Genomic DNA, 14802 nt, shown 5'->3' with positions numbered 1-14802 from the left:
AACCCCCCTGGGCAACCTGTTCCAGTGCTCTGTCACTCTTACAGTAAAGAAGTTCTTCCTGATGTTAACGTGGAAAATCTTTCTGCCAAGCTTTGGGAAGACCCCATGCTTCTGCATGCCTCTGCTTTAAACAATAACGCATTAAAAACCCCAAACAGAAATGCTGCCAGAGGTTTGTTATGATCCACGTGCGGCAAGGCTGCACTGGAAAAAAACTCTTTTGCATTGTGGTATCCCTTCCCAGAGCACCCTTGGAAACCTGCCTGGAGCAGCCGGTGCTGCCAATCCTGGTGTCAGTGGCTGCCAGGAGTTGGAATCCTCACTGGAAAACGTGGCGCGGCCCCGCTGCTGAATGGGAAGAGAGGGTGTGCAGGACACGCTGTGCAGCTGGCCATCCGACCCCGGCACGCTGCTTTATACATGCAATACCGCGAGCTGAAGCACTTCACACCTCTCTGCTGTGGGGAAAGTGGCAGGAGGTGCCTGAAGGAGATGGGAGCTCATGGTCACTCCAGATTTCCCCTCCATGGCACGCAGGGTGCCAACAGCCCTGCACTGTGGGAAGTGGACCAGCTCCCTCCCTGCTTGCCAGAGCCTGCACACAGGCTGAGCTCTGACCTCGTATTGCTGCTCTGGCAGCAGGGAAAACACCGGATTTTGTCCTCTGGGAGCTGAGAACAGAGGGGGAAATCCCTTTTCCTACAGCATTCTAAGCAGGAGTGTGAACATCTCAGACAAAACCAGTCCCTGTGCCTCAGTTTCTCTGTAAGAGAAAGACCCTGTTCTTGCACTACCCTGGGAGGTGTTGAGAGGGTTGTTACAATCCACTCCCATCCCTCCCCCCACAGAGAGACCTGGAATAACAGCCTTTCTGATTACAAAATCCACTGTATTGGACAATGACAGGAAGTGCTCCACCACCATGGACCCCCGTTGCCTTCCCCTTGCATCCCAAAGCCAGCAGCCAGCCCAGCCATCACTGCATCCTCACGGATGAACACGAGTCCTGCGACAAGTCAGACCAAAGGAGGTCCTGCACTGATGTTAGCTGGGGTCCTGCTCCGGGTGAGCAGGCAGGACTCAGATGAAACTGTTGTTCTTCAGGACGAGCGTCTCCACCTCCTTCATGAACCGGAGGCACAGCTCCTCCTGCCATGGCAAGGCCACGCACTGCACGGACACGGGTAGCCCCACGCTGCCGCGAAAAGCCTGTGGCACAAACAGAAGGGGAAGAGGGCAGGGGGATGTCCAGCGGAACGGATGAGGATGCTCGTACCCCAGGAGAACCTGGCACCACTCACCTTTGCCATGGTGCGGTCCCACCAGTCCCGAAAGTACCCCTGGTAGCCCTTCAGCTCCTCCTCATCCTCATCTGTCACCATGGTGACAGGGACCACACCAGCAGGGAAGTCCAAGGCATTGTAGAGCATGGTGTAGCTGACTGCCACTGCGGGGAACAGGGAGCTTGTAGTGCCAGCCTGCTGCAGGGAAACCTTTCATCCCTCTCTGCGTATACAAGCTTCCACTAACAGGGTGGGATCCAGGACTACAGGATGGATTTCCCCTTAGCTCCCAAATGAACCGGGGGGGGGGGGGGTTGTCCTGGGTTTACGCCCTAGGTTTGGGTTACAGATGCCCCAAGAGCTGAGCTCTTCCCACCGCTGGCCAGGGCCTTGGGCTGTGATGGGAGGAGGAGGAATGCTTTTCATTGATGCTGAATGCCATAGCAGGGGCATGCTGGAGGCACAGTCCCCCATTGGCAGTCCTACCTGAGAGCTTCGGAGGGTAGCCAATGCCAAGAGCTGGGCCCAGCATAGGACAAAGCATGACGTCCAGGTTCAGCTTCTTCCACTGGGCAGTGAACTGCTGGCTGAACTCCTGAGGAGGAACACACTGCTGGTCAGTGCGGTGAATGCACTGTCCCATTGTCCCTGGGCAGCCAGCCAGGCTCTCAAGCCCTTCCCCAGGAGCAGCCCGAAGGCCTGATCCTGTTAAAACCCAGCCACCTTTTGCTGCCTGGCCAACAGCTCTCCCAGCATACAAAGCACCCTCCCCACTGCTAAAGCTGGAGGGGAGGAAAGACTGAGTGTAGGGCACGTGGTGATGTGGGACATGGGCATGGGTCTTGAGGAAACGGGAACAGAAATAAAGGCAAGTTTGCTGCAGCTGATGGCCTAAGTTTTCAAGTGTAGGACTAACAAGTTCAGGTCCGATTCAGGATCATGAATGTATCTATGTGTCATCCTAATATTTAAAGGTGCTGAGGACTTGCACACCCAAATGAGATCTGTTGAAGAGTGACCTATGCTCCTACCTCACATCACCAGTGACTTGATCATCTCCTAACCTTGGTGGGTGCTGGATCTGCCTCTTTCCAAAGAGAAATAAAACCAAAATTAACCCGAAATTGCAATACTTTACCTCAATTTCATGCTGAAGACTCCAGACTTGATCCACTGTGCTGAAAAAGATAAACAAAAGCAATGAAAAGCACCAAGAAGTGCAGCAAAGACCAGCTTCAGGGGCAGGGAAGAGCATCAAAAAGCAGATGGGCACAGGCTAGCTGTGCTCATGGAGCTGCAGCCAAGACAAGAGAGGACTTTGGCAAAGTCCTGGCTTCCCTCTGAAGGGTCAGGGGTCTTATTTCTGCTTCTGCCCATGATGGGGGCTGAAGCCTAAAGGCAGATTGGTGCAGTGCTGGTTTGGTCAGACAAGTGCCAGTAACTGCCCAACACTGAAGCAAGCAAGAGCCAGCCACCCTCCCTTTCTATTTACCTTCTTTCTGTCTTACAGCATCCCTACCTCCTGGCATGACAGATGTATTAACCAGTGCTGAAGCTGACACTGTATTCATTTATCAGAGGCTCCATCCATTTCCTAAGCAGGAGGCTGTGAGCCTCCACCCTCATTCTCATCCTCAGTATTAGAACAGTTTGCCAAACCCTGCAGGGTTATGGTGTTGACATAAACTGCTCCCACCCTTGTGGCTTTGGCCTTCTCAGATGCATGCAGCTGGGGCAGCACGCCTGATACAACAAACACTGCTGCTCTCCAGAAGACAAACACAAATCTTCACACATTAGCTCAGGCTCAGATTTACTCACTTTGCTCTCATGCTCGCTAGCATGGCTGAAAATCGAGGCATCTGAGGAGGAGAAAGTGAAAGAAAGCAAGCAATCAATCCCAGCCTGTTCTCCAGGTTAGCTCCATCACAAATACAAGCTGCTGACTCAGTGCTCAACCAGGACTTGAGGGTTTTCCCCAAAGTGGGGAGAGGAGGAGCAGAAATAGCATCCCTCCCATCTGGGTACGTCCAAGCACAGGGAGTAAGCAACGCTTAGTGACTTATCTACAGGAAAGCCTTACTGCAATGGAAGACAAAGTATTCACCACTTATTGCTTAATTCCATCTATGCTATAAAGAAATGGACCTTACGAAGGGTTTGGTGATCCAAGAGAGGACATTTTTCATCCAGTTTGGAGACTTCATCAACCAGAGCAGCCTCAGGCTGCTTTCCTCCAGCTCCCCTTTGCTGAAAGAGGAAAGGGCATTTAGCTGAGTAGTGTTAGGAAGCAACCACAGAAGATCACAGCTTTCACAAAGCAAAGCAATCACAGCTTTCACCAGGCCAGCCCCTCTGAACAGCATAGCTAAGTGGCAAAGAGAGGTTTCCTCCATTCTCTGATTCTCACAGTATTTATGCAATATCATCATCTAGTTTCCTTTCATCCATAAAGGCTGGTAACAATCCCAAAGGGACCCAAGGTTCAGCTGAATCACTTTATAGTAAGCTCCCCAGTAAATCCCAGTGCATATCAGCTTATCTACATCCAGTAGATCTGTTACGTGTATCCGGATGCTAGCCAGACCCTAGGGAGAATTTTTATAGACAGGCAATAGACAGGCACTGATCCCCCCGAACCATTCCAGGCTATACTTACAACTTCCTGAGGAAGCTGGCACCCCCATCTGCAAACACTCCCTTGACACAGAAGTTAAAGAACGCATAGTCCACATTCATGAGCTCGAAGGGCACCAGCTGGAAGGACAACAGAAGAGGAGTCAGTGGCACAAGCACAAGCAAGCCGTGTGAGAGAAGCCAGTGAGTGCTCTAAGCTGGCCAAGCTGGGCTGAGGATTTCCTGACAAGCCCTCAGGAAAGCCTCCCTCCTGCATCTGAGGCGACCAGGTCCTCCCCATCCCATCCACACTTCCCTGAAAACACTGTTCTCCCTTTGAGCAACAACTGATGAGTCAGAAGATACAGGATGGGCTTGGCTTCCTCATGTCCAAGCAGACCCAAGGCACAAAGGTCCCTCCAAAACTGGCAGCGGGTGACAGGGAGCATGAGTCTGTGCTCCCCACTTCACTCGTGATCCTTGTGCAAGGGTAAGGGGCGGGGGGCATTCAGCCACAACCATGCCTCGACGCATGGGAGACGACAGAGAGGAGCAAGAAGACAATGTCTGCTCAGCATCCCAGAAACCTGAGGCCCTAGGAATGGGTCTGGGTCAATATGGGACTGCTTGCCTATATTGATCGGCCATCTGCAACTGCCCTTTGATTTTCTCCTTAGGTCCTTGTCTCCAGATACAAAACCAGGAGGTGGCTTTCCATGCAAAGTGCAATTAGATCTGTGCAACTGTTTGCCATGATGTAGAAACAGTAAAATTGGCTTGAGAATAGACTAAGGAAATACTTGGACAACGGCTTGTCACAGCCACTATGAGAGCTGGTCCATCAGGCTCAGAAGACATGCTGAGCTGACAGTAATCATACACTGCGAGGACTCTCTGTAAGCTCTGTGGGCACTTCCTCAGGACCCACATCATACAGCACCCAGGAGAATGCAGATCTCAGCCAAGGTGTGAGCAAATGCACCCACAGTACAGACAAGTCACACAGCAGTGTGTCTACTCCCCAGCATCTTGTGTATTGGGGTGGGCTCCCCTTTGAGTTCACCAGCACTTAAAGAGCTCTGAGATATTGCCAAGAACAGAAATCAAGTTGCAGCATAAACAGTTTCTCTTCTCCAGAAGCAGCTATCTACTTTCATCAAAGCTGAGCGGATCCCAGGCCCCCTTTCCTTGCCAAATTTGCTTGATGCTCACCCATGGATCCCAAAAACATGGTAGATGCAACACGCCTATTGGGTTCATACAACATCCTACCGTGTGGCCAGCATCCTCCAATAGCTGCTTTGTCTCCCGAATGGCACGTCTCATGGCAGGGCTTGGCATGGTGAAGAAATCAGTTTCATAGTAGCCTATGCGGAGGGGCTGCGTGCTGGAATAAACCTGCAAAGCAAGGGAGAATTCCAGCTGGATAGATATCAGAGGCATCAGGAGTCAACAGCACACACCTGCTGCAGGGTGAGCCTGGAAAACAGCATTCCTCTTATCCACATGGCCACCCACAGGTCCCAGAGGTCTCCTGTGAGCCACAGATGTTTTCAGCCTGAGCAACAGCAGCTCTCCTCATGAGACCTCTGCCTCCTTTGAGATCCTTTACCTCTTCATTGAAGGGAAGGGGAGGCACTGAGCTGTCCAAGCTGAACATGTCCTCACACAGGAGCGCCCGCATGGACAGAGCCAGGCTTTCCACATCTTTTGCTAACGGCCCAACTGCTGCAGTCACTGGAAGAGATCAGAAGATAGCATTTGTGGTTGGGGTCTTTCAAGGGCACATCCTGCCCCTGAAGGACCTCTTGGCATTGTCTGACTTAGTCTAGTGTTCCCCATTGAGAACTGGGCTGGGGATGCTTACAGACATCTTCCTATTAGCAAGCCCATCATTATGGGCCCAGAGCTGTTATCCATCAATGTGCCCTGACATCTCCATCTCATGATATACAAAATGAAACAAAAAGCTTTGTCAATCACGACACAAGGACAACGTAAGACACTCCTTGTGACTGCTAATCCCACCTCCCACAGAGCAGAGGCACCACACAGCAATCTGGTTGTTACAGGGCGTGTTGAGGATTGTGTGTTACACAAACAGCTCCTCTAGGCTCATACACATTCCAGTTTTTCAGGAATCATGGGGTGGCTTTCTGAAAGGGAACCTGCTTCTCTCTCTGAATGGGTTAGAAAAGGTCCCCCATAGCCAGCTGTGGGTCCTTCTCACCCCTGCCCTCCCTGGGGACCAGCCATCAGTTCCTACCTGCCTTCTGCCCAGGGATACCAGAAACTACTCCTTTTTTACTGCAAAGAAAAAAAAAAAAAAAAAGAGACAAAATACAGCAGCTGGGTAGTTTTCATTGAAGGGAAAGGCTTTAAGCAGTAGTAGGTGGTAATGAAAACACTGCCTTCCCTCTGCAGATGCAGAGGTTGGCAAGAAGGAAGGGCCAAGGGGAAGTCCAAGAGAGACCCAGCCTAGGCCACCACCCTTAGCATGCAGATGGAGAGGTTTCCCCATCTCCATTCTGGGGAAACCAATGCTTCCCTTCATATAGCCCCCAGAAAACATCCAGGCAGAAGGGAGAAACAAGCCCTTCGCAGTTCCTCCTGAGTTCCCCCTTGCCCACAGGGGCACCCCAGCACAGCAGTCAATAGGGTGACAGTGGGTCTCATCCAGAGACATTACCACATTACTCACAGTACCTGAGCCTGTTCCCAGTAGGTTTGAATGCACAGATCCCGCAGAAGGCAGCAGGGAAACGCAGGCTCCCTCCTAAATCCGTCCCAAAGCCCAAGATGGACCCACCTCCTCCTATAAGTGCCCCTTCTCCACCAGTAGAGCCTCCGGGGCTTCTGGTGTAGAGCAGCGGGTTGAACGTCTGACCAAAGATTAAGTTATTGCAGTCATAGCTAAAGAGAGAGCAAGAGAGAGATTGCAATGAGGGGAATGCTGCTATCTGACATGGACACCAGCCACTACAGAACCATCTTCAGAAGGTAATTAGGTGAATCACCAGTTGTTACATTGATAACACTTGGCCTGAGGGAACTCCCCAAAGCTTCCCACCAGCCTTTTCATGGCAGTCCCAGGACCTGGATTCACTGCCAGCTCATTTCAGTGTCATCAAGCCTTGCCCAGACAGACCCTCCGTCAGCACAAATACATCAACCCTCCTGGCGAGCCTTCTTATTCAGGTGGTCCCAAGTGCCACAGGACATCCAAAGCAGCCCGCACCCCACCTGAGGGGAGGTGTTGCTTAGCCCCTGCTTGGGAACACGCCAAATGCCAGCTGCAGTGATATTTGAACATTGGAATCCCCCAGGAACTGGTGGAAAATCTGATAATCCCTGAGGCAAACTCTTTGTATGGCTTTTTTAGACATGTTCAGTCACTGCTGTGTCACCTTAAGGAAGGCATTTCATACAGCTTGGGCAATAGTCATCCACTCCATTTGACACAGTTCACTTAGTAGGACCCAAGGGCAGTAGCAGGGTGGCTGTCCAGCAGAGCACACCTGACCTCACCCCAGATCAATGACATCAAGATCAGTCTTGTCAGATAGAGCAGGAGGTTTGGGGGCAGGATAATTTAAGGTTGTTAGCTTAACTAGCTTCCTCTTCCACGAATGTGTGTTGGCACTGTACAGTTAACAGGAGCATAGAATCAAAATAGTTAGGGTTGGAAAGGACCTTAAGATCATCCAGTTCCAACCCCCTGCCATGGGCAGGGACACCTCACACTAAACCATCCCACCCAAGGCTCTGTCCTACCTGGCCTTGAACACTGCCAGGGATGAGAGGTTAATTTTAAAGAGAAAAAAGAAAGTGATTTAAAAACACCCAGCACAGGAAAGAAGGGCGCTGATTTCTCTCTTCTCCTTTATTTCATTTGGAGCTAGAGTTAATTTTCATCCTTAGCATAAAGGTGTTCACTTCTAAAAGTGAAACTTAGAAGACACTAAGAATGGGGACCAAATGTTACTGAAAAAGAAGTGGGAAATTAGAATTGGACTTGATAGAAGCTCTCACTTGAGGTGAGGGAAGGAGAGGTGCCACCACGCTGAAGGAACGGAGTGCCCACCTACCTGATGAGGGACTGGGGAACGTTGGTTTTGACAAATGGAATTGCCCCCTGCCTCCTGAGCACCTGCACCAACACGCTGTCCTCTGCCACAGGTTTATTGATGTTTTTTATAAACCCTAATGTGGAATCATGACCCTGGGAACACAGGAAAATGAAGTTTCCAAATGGAGGATTGCAATTTCCCCAACACCAGATTTACATACATATAAAAGCTTGCGCATGCATTTCCAACAACCCATCCATCATACACACATTGCATCATGTATTGGTAGTAAATCCAGTCAGCCTTCTCCGTTGGCTTATATGGGAGATGGGCAGCAAACACCATCACCTGCCAGGGTATGCCCTCCCACATCAGCTATGACAAGGTCAAGCCAGATGCTGAGGTCAAACCTTCCCCTGCCACCAAACTCCCAACCTCAGGGATGTCGGGATACACGTGGTTACCTGGCAGTCGATGGAGTCTTTGAGGCTGACAGGCACCCCATAGAGCAAGCCCACCTTTCCCACTGGCTTCGCTTTCTGGACCTGGGTCTCGCTTTCCTGCAGGTACTCTGTGATGCAGTTGGTTTCTGTGGCCATTTGCAGGGCCTTGGGGAAAGCAGACAAAGCCCATAGGTGAGACACAGCCTGCAGCATTACAGACCAACCTTCTGGTTTGCAGAGGACGCTTCCCCTTTTCCACCTTCCCATCTGGGCAGTCTGTATCAGGGCAGACTTTCTGTTCCTTTCCAAGACATTTTCATGCCAAACTCCAAAATGCTCCCTGGACACAGGAAGGCCCAAAGCACCATCTGGTGCGTGATGAAGAGAAGCAGTCAGCCCGGCAGGATACCAAAGGCTATTCTCTTGATTGAGCTTCTAGGGTGGTATAAAATGATAACCCCCAAAATGGGAATCCAGGAGGTGATCAGGGCATTGTGGAAAAAGTAGAGAATGAAAGTGGACATTGAGTCTTCGGGATTTCACAACCCATTTGGAAACAATAGCAGCGCTTTGCAGCTATATCTGCCCCTAGGAAGGTGTGGGCCCCCCAGATGCTGAACTTGCCGTTCCCTTCTGCTCCGAACCAAGCTGAGAGCTGTGGCAGCGAGATGCCCAGCTCTCTCCTCACTCACAGAAAAGCATGAACCAGTGAACAAGTGCTCAGCATCATAAAAAGCCAGCCCCACTGTGTGTTTAGATGCTGCCCACCACCCTTGCTGCTCACCTTGCCCACATAGGCATAGAAGACGTGCTCCAGAGGTAGGGAGCCATCCCGGAGTTTCTTGGTGAGCTCCGGCAAAGGCAGATTGAGGATGGAGACCACGTTCACAGAAGGATGCTAAGGGAAAAGCTGAACAGTCAATGACAGACCTCCACCCCGACTGATGGGCTCCTCCTCTCCCCTTGGTGCACACTGTAACCCATTCAAAAACATCTGCCATTTACTGGTCAAATGCAATCTATGCCTCATAGCTATGATCCTCCTCCTAACAGTGAGCATGACATGAAACCTGCAGGGCCAGCAGTAGCCCAGGCTTTCTAAAGCCTTGTCTTTCTCACCAGACTGGCTCCACCAAGTACCTGCTGTTTAAGAGAAAGCCTTTTGTGCAGCCTTGTTCAGACTGGTCTTGTCCAGGCCTGAGGGAATTGGTCTCTGCTGAATTACAGTGGGAACTGGCAGCATGGTTAGAGGTATTGCTCCAGCAAGAAATAAAAGCAGGCTTGGAGCTAACTCTTCTCCTGGCATCACCAAGATATCCTACAGGGAAGCGTTCAAAACAGGGAGCCCCTCAGCTGACAGCAAAGGGGTTGTTTTAGGGGTCAGCAGAGATTTACTCACCACCAGCTAAACACCACGAGAAAAAACATCAAACCTCATCCCCCAAGCTGGACTCTGAACCGAGTGGGCGCACTCCAACCACAGGCCAAGCAGTACGATGGGATTGCAATGGGAATAGCGAGGTTGAGCAAGAGTTTTGGGCACTAAGGGCATCACATCCTCACCCCCTGCGACCCCACGGGCAGAGTCCTCAGGCTGCGTGACTGCTGTATCGACAGCACACTGCCTCACCCCTTCTGTCGCCACCTCAGCAGCCAGGCCGAGCTTCCCACCGGGAAGCTCTCAGACAAGGAGCGGTGATTTCCCTCTCCTCGGTGCCGGTTACTACGTGCCGGTGTCCCCAGCGCACCGGCTGCCCCAGGGCGCGTTTCCCCCATCCCTGCTACGAGAGGAGATCGCTGCATCGCTGGGTGCGGGTGCGCGCCCACATGGATTTAGGACGGGAAAACAGTAACTAAATCCCAAACAGCTCCACATCAGCGCGGCAGCTGCCCCTCGCACGGACACCCCCCTGCCCCGGGCACGCTAAAGGGAAGGGCGAGGAGCCGGGTGTCGAAGGGAGAAGCGCGGCTCGCCGCACCCACCTGCTCCCGAAAGCGCTGCACGGCCATCTCCATCTGCACCAGGCTGCGCTCCTGCCTCTGCCGCGCCGCCTTCACCTTCCTCCAGAGCCCGCTCCGCCGCCGCCATCGCAGCAGCAGCAGCAGGAGGCTGGCGGCCGAGCAGCAGAGCACGGCGGGCAGCGGCGGCCGCATGGCGGCACTGCCCGGCGCCCACCGACCCGGCCACCAGCGCCGAGGCACCGAGGCTGGAGGAGGTGGGGAAGAGGGAGGGAAAACCTAGGGAGGATCCCGGCCGGGAGAGGTGGGGCTCCGTGGGAAGGGATTTAACCCGTTTGCTGACTCGGCAGTAGCGAGGGAGGAGATGCAGGAGCAGGAAAGGCTTTGGGTGAATGTGCAGCGCTCGCTGTGATGGGCGGCTCTATAGAGTCATAGAATCGATTAAATCGGAAAAGACCTGTGAGATCAACTCCAGCTGCTACCCCAGCACTGCCGAGTCCACCGTGTCGCTGAAAGCCTCATCTACGCGTGTTTTTAGCGCTTCCAGGGATGGTGATTCCACCACTGCCCTGGGCAGCCTGTTCCAATGCCTCATCGCCCTCGGGGTGAAGAAATATTTCTCAATATCCACTCTAAACCTCTCCATGCACAGGTTGAGGCTGCTGCCTCTTGCCCTGTCGTTTGTTACTAGGGAGAAGAGACCAGACACCTCCCCACACGGTCCTCCTTTCAGGTAGTTGTGGAATGATAAAGTCTCACCTGAGCTTCCTTTTCTCCAGGCTGAACAGCCCCAGGTCCCTCAGCAGTTCCTCATCAGACTTGTGCTCCAGACCCTTCACCCTCTCTCTGATCAGGCTGATTTATGCTGCTGTTCCCCAAGCAAGGCTTTGATCTCCCTGTTGTTTTTCAGCCCTTCGGGGTATAATCTTCACTAGGAGCATCAAAGAAGCAGCGGGGGAAAAGCCCAAAGTTACCCACATCCTTTGCGATTCCCAAAGCCAAGCAGCTGTGGGGGGAACAGAATAAGCATCCCAGCCTGTGCCCAGCAAATTCGGCTCTATCACTGAGCACGGGTGTGCCTGTGCTTTGCGAAGACCTGCAGCTTCCAGCATCAAAATCTGGCATCCCTGCTCAGGCAGGGCAGCGAGCGGTGCCGGGGCCTCCTCTTGGTTTTGAGGGAAACCCCAAGATAATTTCTTTGCCACCAGCCCCATGTGGGGTCTGTCCTTAAAAACCTTCACTGCTTGCAAAAGCTCACCAGGAACTGTTCCAAGCTATCCAGTTTAGATGCTGCCTATAGGATTGTGGAAAACCTGTTGGGAAGGGTTTGAGATGTCTTCTTTCTCCCTCTGCCTCCCAGAGGGAGGAGCGGTGCCTAAACCACACCTGGACAGATGCTGAGCTAGGAAATGTGATGGAATTAGTGCCTCCAGGCCTGGTTTTCTTGGTGTAATTACTCAGGCCATTGTCTTGACCTCAGCCTTGAGGTCACCAGGGCTGGTGTAGCAGCACCTGAGCAGCTTGTGCCAAAGTGCTGCTCTCCTGGAGGGAAGCGCTGTGCTGTGCTGTATGTAGGCAGCATCCTGTGTCTCTTTGCTTGAGCCTTAGAAATATTCAGCCCTCATTGAATTTGTGCCCTGCGGCTTCTCACTCTGTGTTTGAGGATAAGCAGCTCCCTGTAATCTGGGTCAAGGAAATTACATGCAAAACAGCCTTTTTCCCCCACTGTTTTTGTTCTCTTTATTCCCTCCTCACCTCTTCCAGACTGCGGGGCCCAGTAACAGAGCTTCCAAGGGCACTGCAGTCCCACGTGTGTGCAGTACTTGGGGCACAAGGTACTGTGAGGGGAGCAGTGCTGGTTGGGGTGCCCTTGCCGGGAGGACAGAATGGGCTCAGGGTTGCTGAGAACAGACGCTGCGATCCCTATCTCCTCGCTCCTTCTCACACAGGAGGCTTTGTGCACTCCTCAGCTGCACTGATCTCACCTCATGGCAGCACAACGCCAGAACAGAGCTGTTTCCCTGCAGGCTGTAAAACCAGGTGCACCTGAAGCCTTTGAACAAGAAAACAGGAAAAGTGGTGAACTTTAGAGAAAGAGGATTTAGCAAACAGTTCTGCTGGAAGACAAAAGTACTTCTCCAACCTCCTTCCCCCTCGTTTAAACCCTGCTTAAAACCTGTCACGCAGGAGGAGTTTTCAACTTCTGCTGTACAGCTTGTCAAAGGGAAGAAAACAAAACACAAGCTTTATATTTGGAGCTCCGTTGGCTCCACAAGCTGCTGCCTGAGACCCCCTTCTCCCCTCTCCAGGGCATGTGTATGGGGCTGAATAAATGGGGTTGAGGCATAAAGCAGGACAGTGCCAAGGTTTGGATCTCTGCTGAGGCTGGCCAGCTCCAGAAGGTTAACCCAGGGCATGGGAAAACCCCAAAATGCAGCTGGTCTCTGCTGTGGCCCAGTTGCCAGCAGGCAGGGGGCAGTGGACGGGACAAGGCAGAGGACTGGGGGCTCCAGTATAGGCAGGTCATGGCTGGGGACACCCTGTCTAGGAGGATGTGCCTGGGACCATTTAAGAGAGGTAAAGTCAGTCTGGCCTTGCTCCCCATGGGCTGGGATAGGGGACCAGCTGGTGGGGTGAGTGATGCTCTGATGCCCCTTTGAGACACAGGCATGTCCATACTGGATGAGTAAAGTGGAGTTTTTCTGCTGTTATGTCCAGCAGCATAAGAGGCTTGAGTCATAGAATAGTTTGGGTTGGGAAGGGACCTTAAAGATCATATAGTTCCAACCCCACTGCCGTGAGTCTTAGGGTGCTGGGAACAGGGCTGGAGCCTGTGGCTAACGGAGGGCAAAATGGATCATCTGGATTTGTGAAAGCTTCCTTCCGCATTGTCCATACCCCTCTCTGTGTCCATAGAGTTGCAACTGGGTAGGTACCACCACACCCCAGAGATGCTGTAACCTTGTGGTTACCAAAGGAGGGGCAGAAAGGCATCGCTTTCTTCTAACCCTGACAAATCACACATGATCCGCTGGACCGGCTTGGGCTGAAGGAGCAGCTAGCTCCCATTTATCTGACACCAGGGCAGATGCCAAGAGCATGGCAAACACGCAGCAATGCGTTCCTTAATGCCGTCTCTTGGTGTGCCGGAGGTCTCAAGCCAGAGGTAGGGTTTCAGTGACTAATAACTGTGTGCTCATACAGATATTTCTGGTGTGAAGCAATTGGATTCTGGCACTCAGGGCGTCCTGCAGCAGGGAGATCCACAGTTTATCCACATGCTACAGGAAAGTGACATCTCCTGTTTGCTGCTCTTGGCTGATTTCATTTCCTGCCTCTTATTTCAGAAGAAATGATAGAAAAATGTTCACTGTTCACCCAGGAGTTTATACATTTCTGTTCTTCCACTTCACCCCATTGCTATTAGATGGTTTCCCAGAGGTTAACAACCTGCTCCTGCCACCAGCTGCCAGTAATCCCTTTCCTGGGATCTGGCCCTCTGGAAGAAGAGCCGAGCTTCATTTATAACAGCCATCAGTCCCTCCTGCTTCTATTCTCCTTTTCTTGTAGGTTCCTGACTCTCAACTGGGATTCCTCAACATGATCCACAAGAACGTGAAGCAGCTCCTCTTGGAGCTGGAGTTTAGCCCCTCCAAGAAGGCTGTCCAGCAGCTCAGGAAAGAGGAAGTGTCACGTGGAAGGGATTCCTTTGGCCCCTGCAAGGAAATGGTTGTTTCAACCAAGCTGTTCACTTTGTGGTCGCCTTTGCCTACAGAAGCTGTTAGTCGTCTTCACTGTGCTCCAGAGCTCTGCTAGTGGGAGGGCTGGTTGCTTCCAAATCTGCTTCAAGCTGGAGTATCTGAGTTACCGTAAGCAGGTTGAACACCCAGTTTGTGCCAGCTTTCTGGATGCTGTTCCGAAGCAGATTAAGGAGTGCTTATGTGTTTTCTCCATCAGCAGAGTGGAGGAGGAGCTGACCTAGAAGAGGACCATGACTTGGCATGTACAGCTTATATTTGCTCAAACTCTCTTGTTCCTTGTGTACCTGCCAGCTTTTACAGGGTAGCTTGATGGAGAGTAAGGAAAACTTCAAGAGATCATCGTAGTTGTGTCTTTAGGATGGGGAAATCCTTTGGGAGATCCCTAAGATTGCTGAGGACACTTTAAGCAAGCAGTTTCAGGCTCTGAAAACCTCCTCCTATGCAGAGGAGGGAACGGGGAATGCCAGTGTGACAGCAACCTGAGTCCAAACAGCTTTCCGTTTTGTGTGAACATTAAAAACTAAGGGGGGGGGGGTGGAAGAGAAAGAAAATTTAAGTGGGAAAAATGACTGCTGCAGTTGTTTTACACAGCTGAATGAAGATAATTGTATTGGCAATTGTGAGTGATTACAGTATTATCTGCCATCAAAAAAGTTATTTTTTTGAATGC

The 14802-nt window shown here is 51.8% G+C and overlaps 1 protein-coding gene across 1 annotated transcript; it reads right to left on the bottom strand.

Moving 5' to 3' along the window:
* Positions 1-868: 868 nt before the first annotated feature.
* LOC136011524 (fatty-acid amide hydrolase 1-like) lies at positions 869-10719 on the bottom strand. Its single transcript, XM_065673425.1, has 15 exons — positions 10396-10719; positions 9197-9310; positions 8434-8577; positions 7988-8121; positions 6606-6812; positions 6166-6206; positions 5512-5636; positions 5172-5297; positions 3943-4040; positions 3437-3533; positions 3105-3145; positions 2422-2461; positions 1770-1878; positions 1302-1447; positions 869-1209 (listed from the first exon to the last, which is right to left on the bottom strand). Exons 1-15 carry the CDS (start codon positions 10564-10566, stop codon positions 1081-1083), a joined length of 1722 nt encoding a protein of 573 aa, XP_065529497.1. The 5' UTR covers positions 10567-10719; the 3' UTR covers positions 869-1080.
* Between the last annotated feature and the right edge of the window lie 4083 nt (positions 10720-14802).

This window comes from Lathamus discolor, chromosome 3 (genome assembly GCF_037157495.1).
Source record: "Lathamus discolor isolate bLatDis1 chromosome 3, bLatDis1.hap1, whole genome shotgun sequence".
Taxonomy (NCBI): domain Eukaryota; kingdom Metazoa; phylum Chordata; class Aves; order Psittaciformes; family Psittacidae; genus Lathamus; species Lathamus discolor.
The sequence above is the reverse complement of the archived record's forward strand: the minus strand, read 5'-3'. Positions and strand labels throughout refer to the sequence as shown.

Excerpts from the sequence above, each read along its gene's own strand:
- LOC136011524 (XM_065673425.1), bottom strand. The coding sequence starts at position 10,566 with ATGCGGCCGCCGCTGCCCGCCGTGCTCTGCTGCTCGGCCGCCAGCCTC. Across the intron at positions 9,311-10,395 it reads TGCAGCGCTTTCGGGAGCAG|CATCCTTCTGTGAACGTGGT; the intron begins GTGGGTGCGGCG and ends CTTTTCCCTTAG. Across the intron at positions 1,210-1,301 it reads GGGACCGCACCATGGCAAAG|GCTTTTCGCGGCAGCGTGGG; the intron begins GTGAGTGGTGCC and ends TTTGTGCCACAG.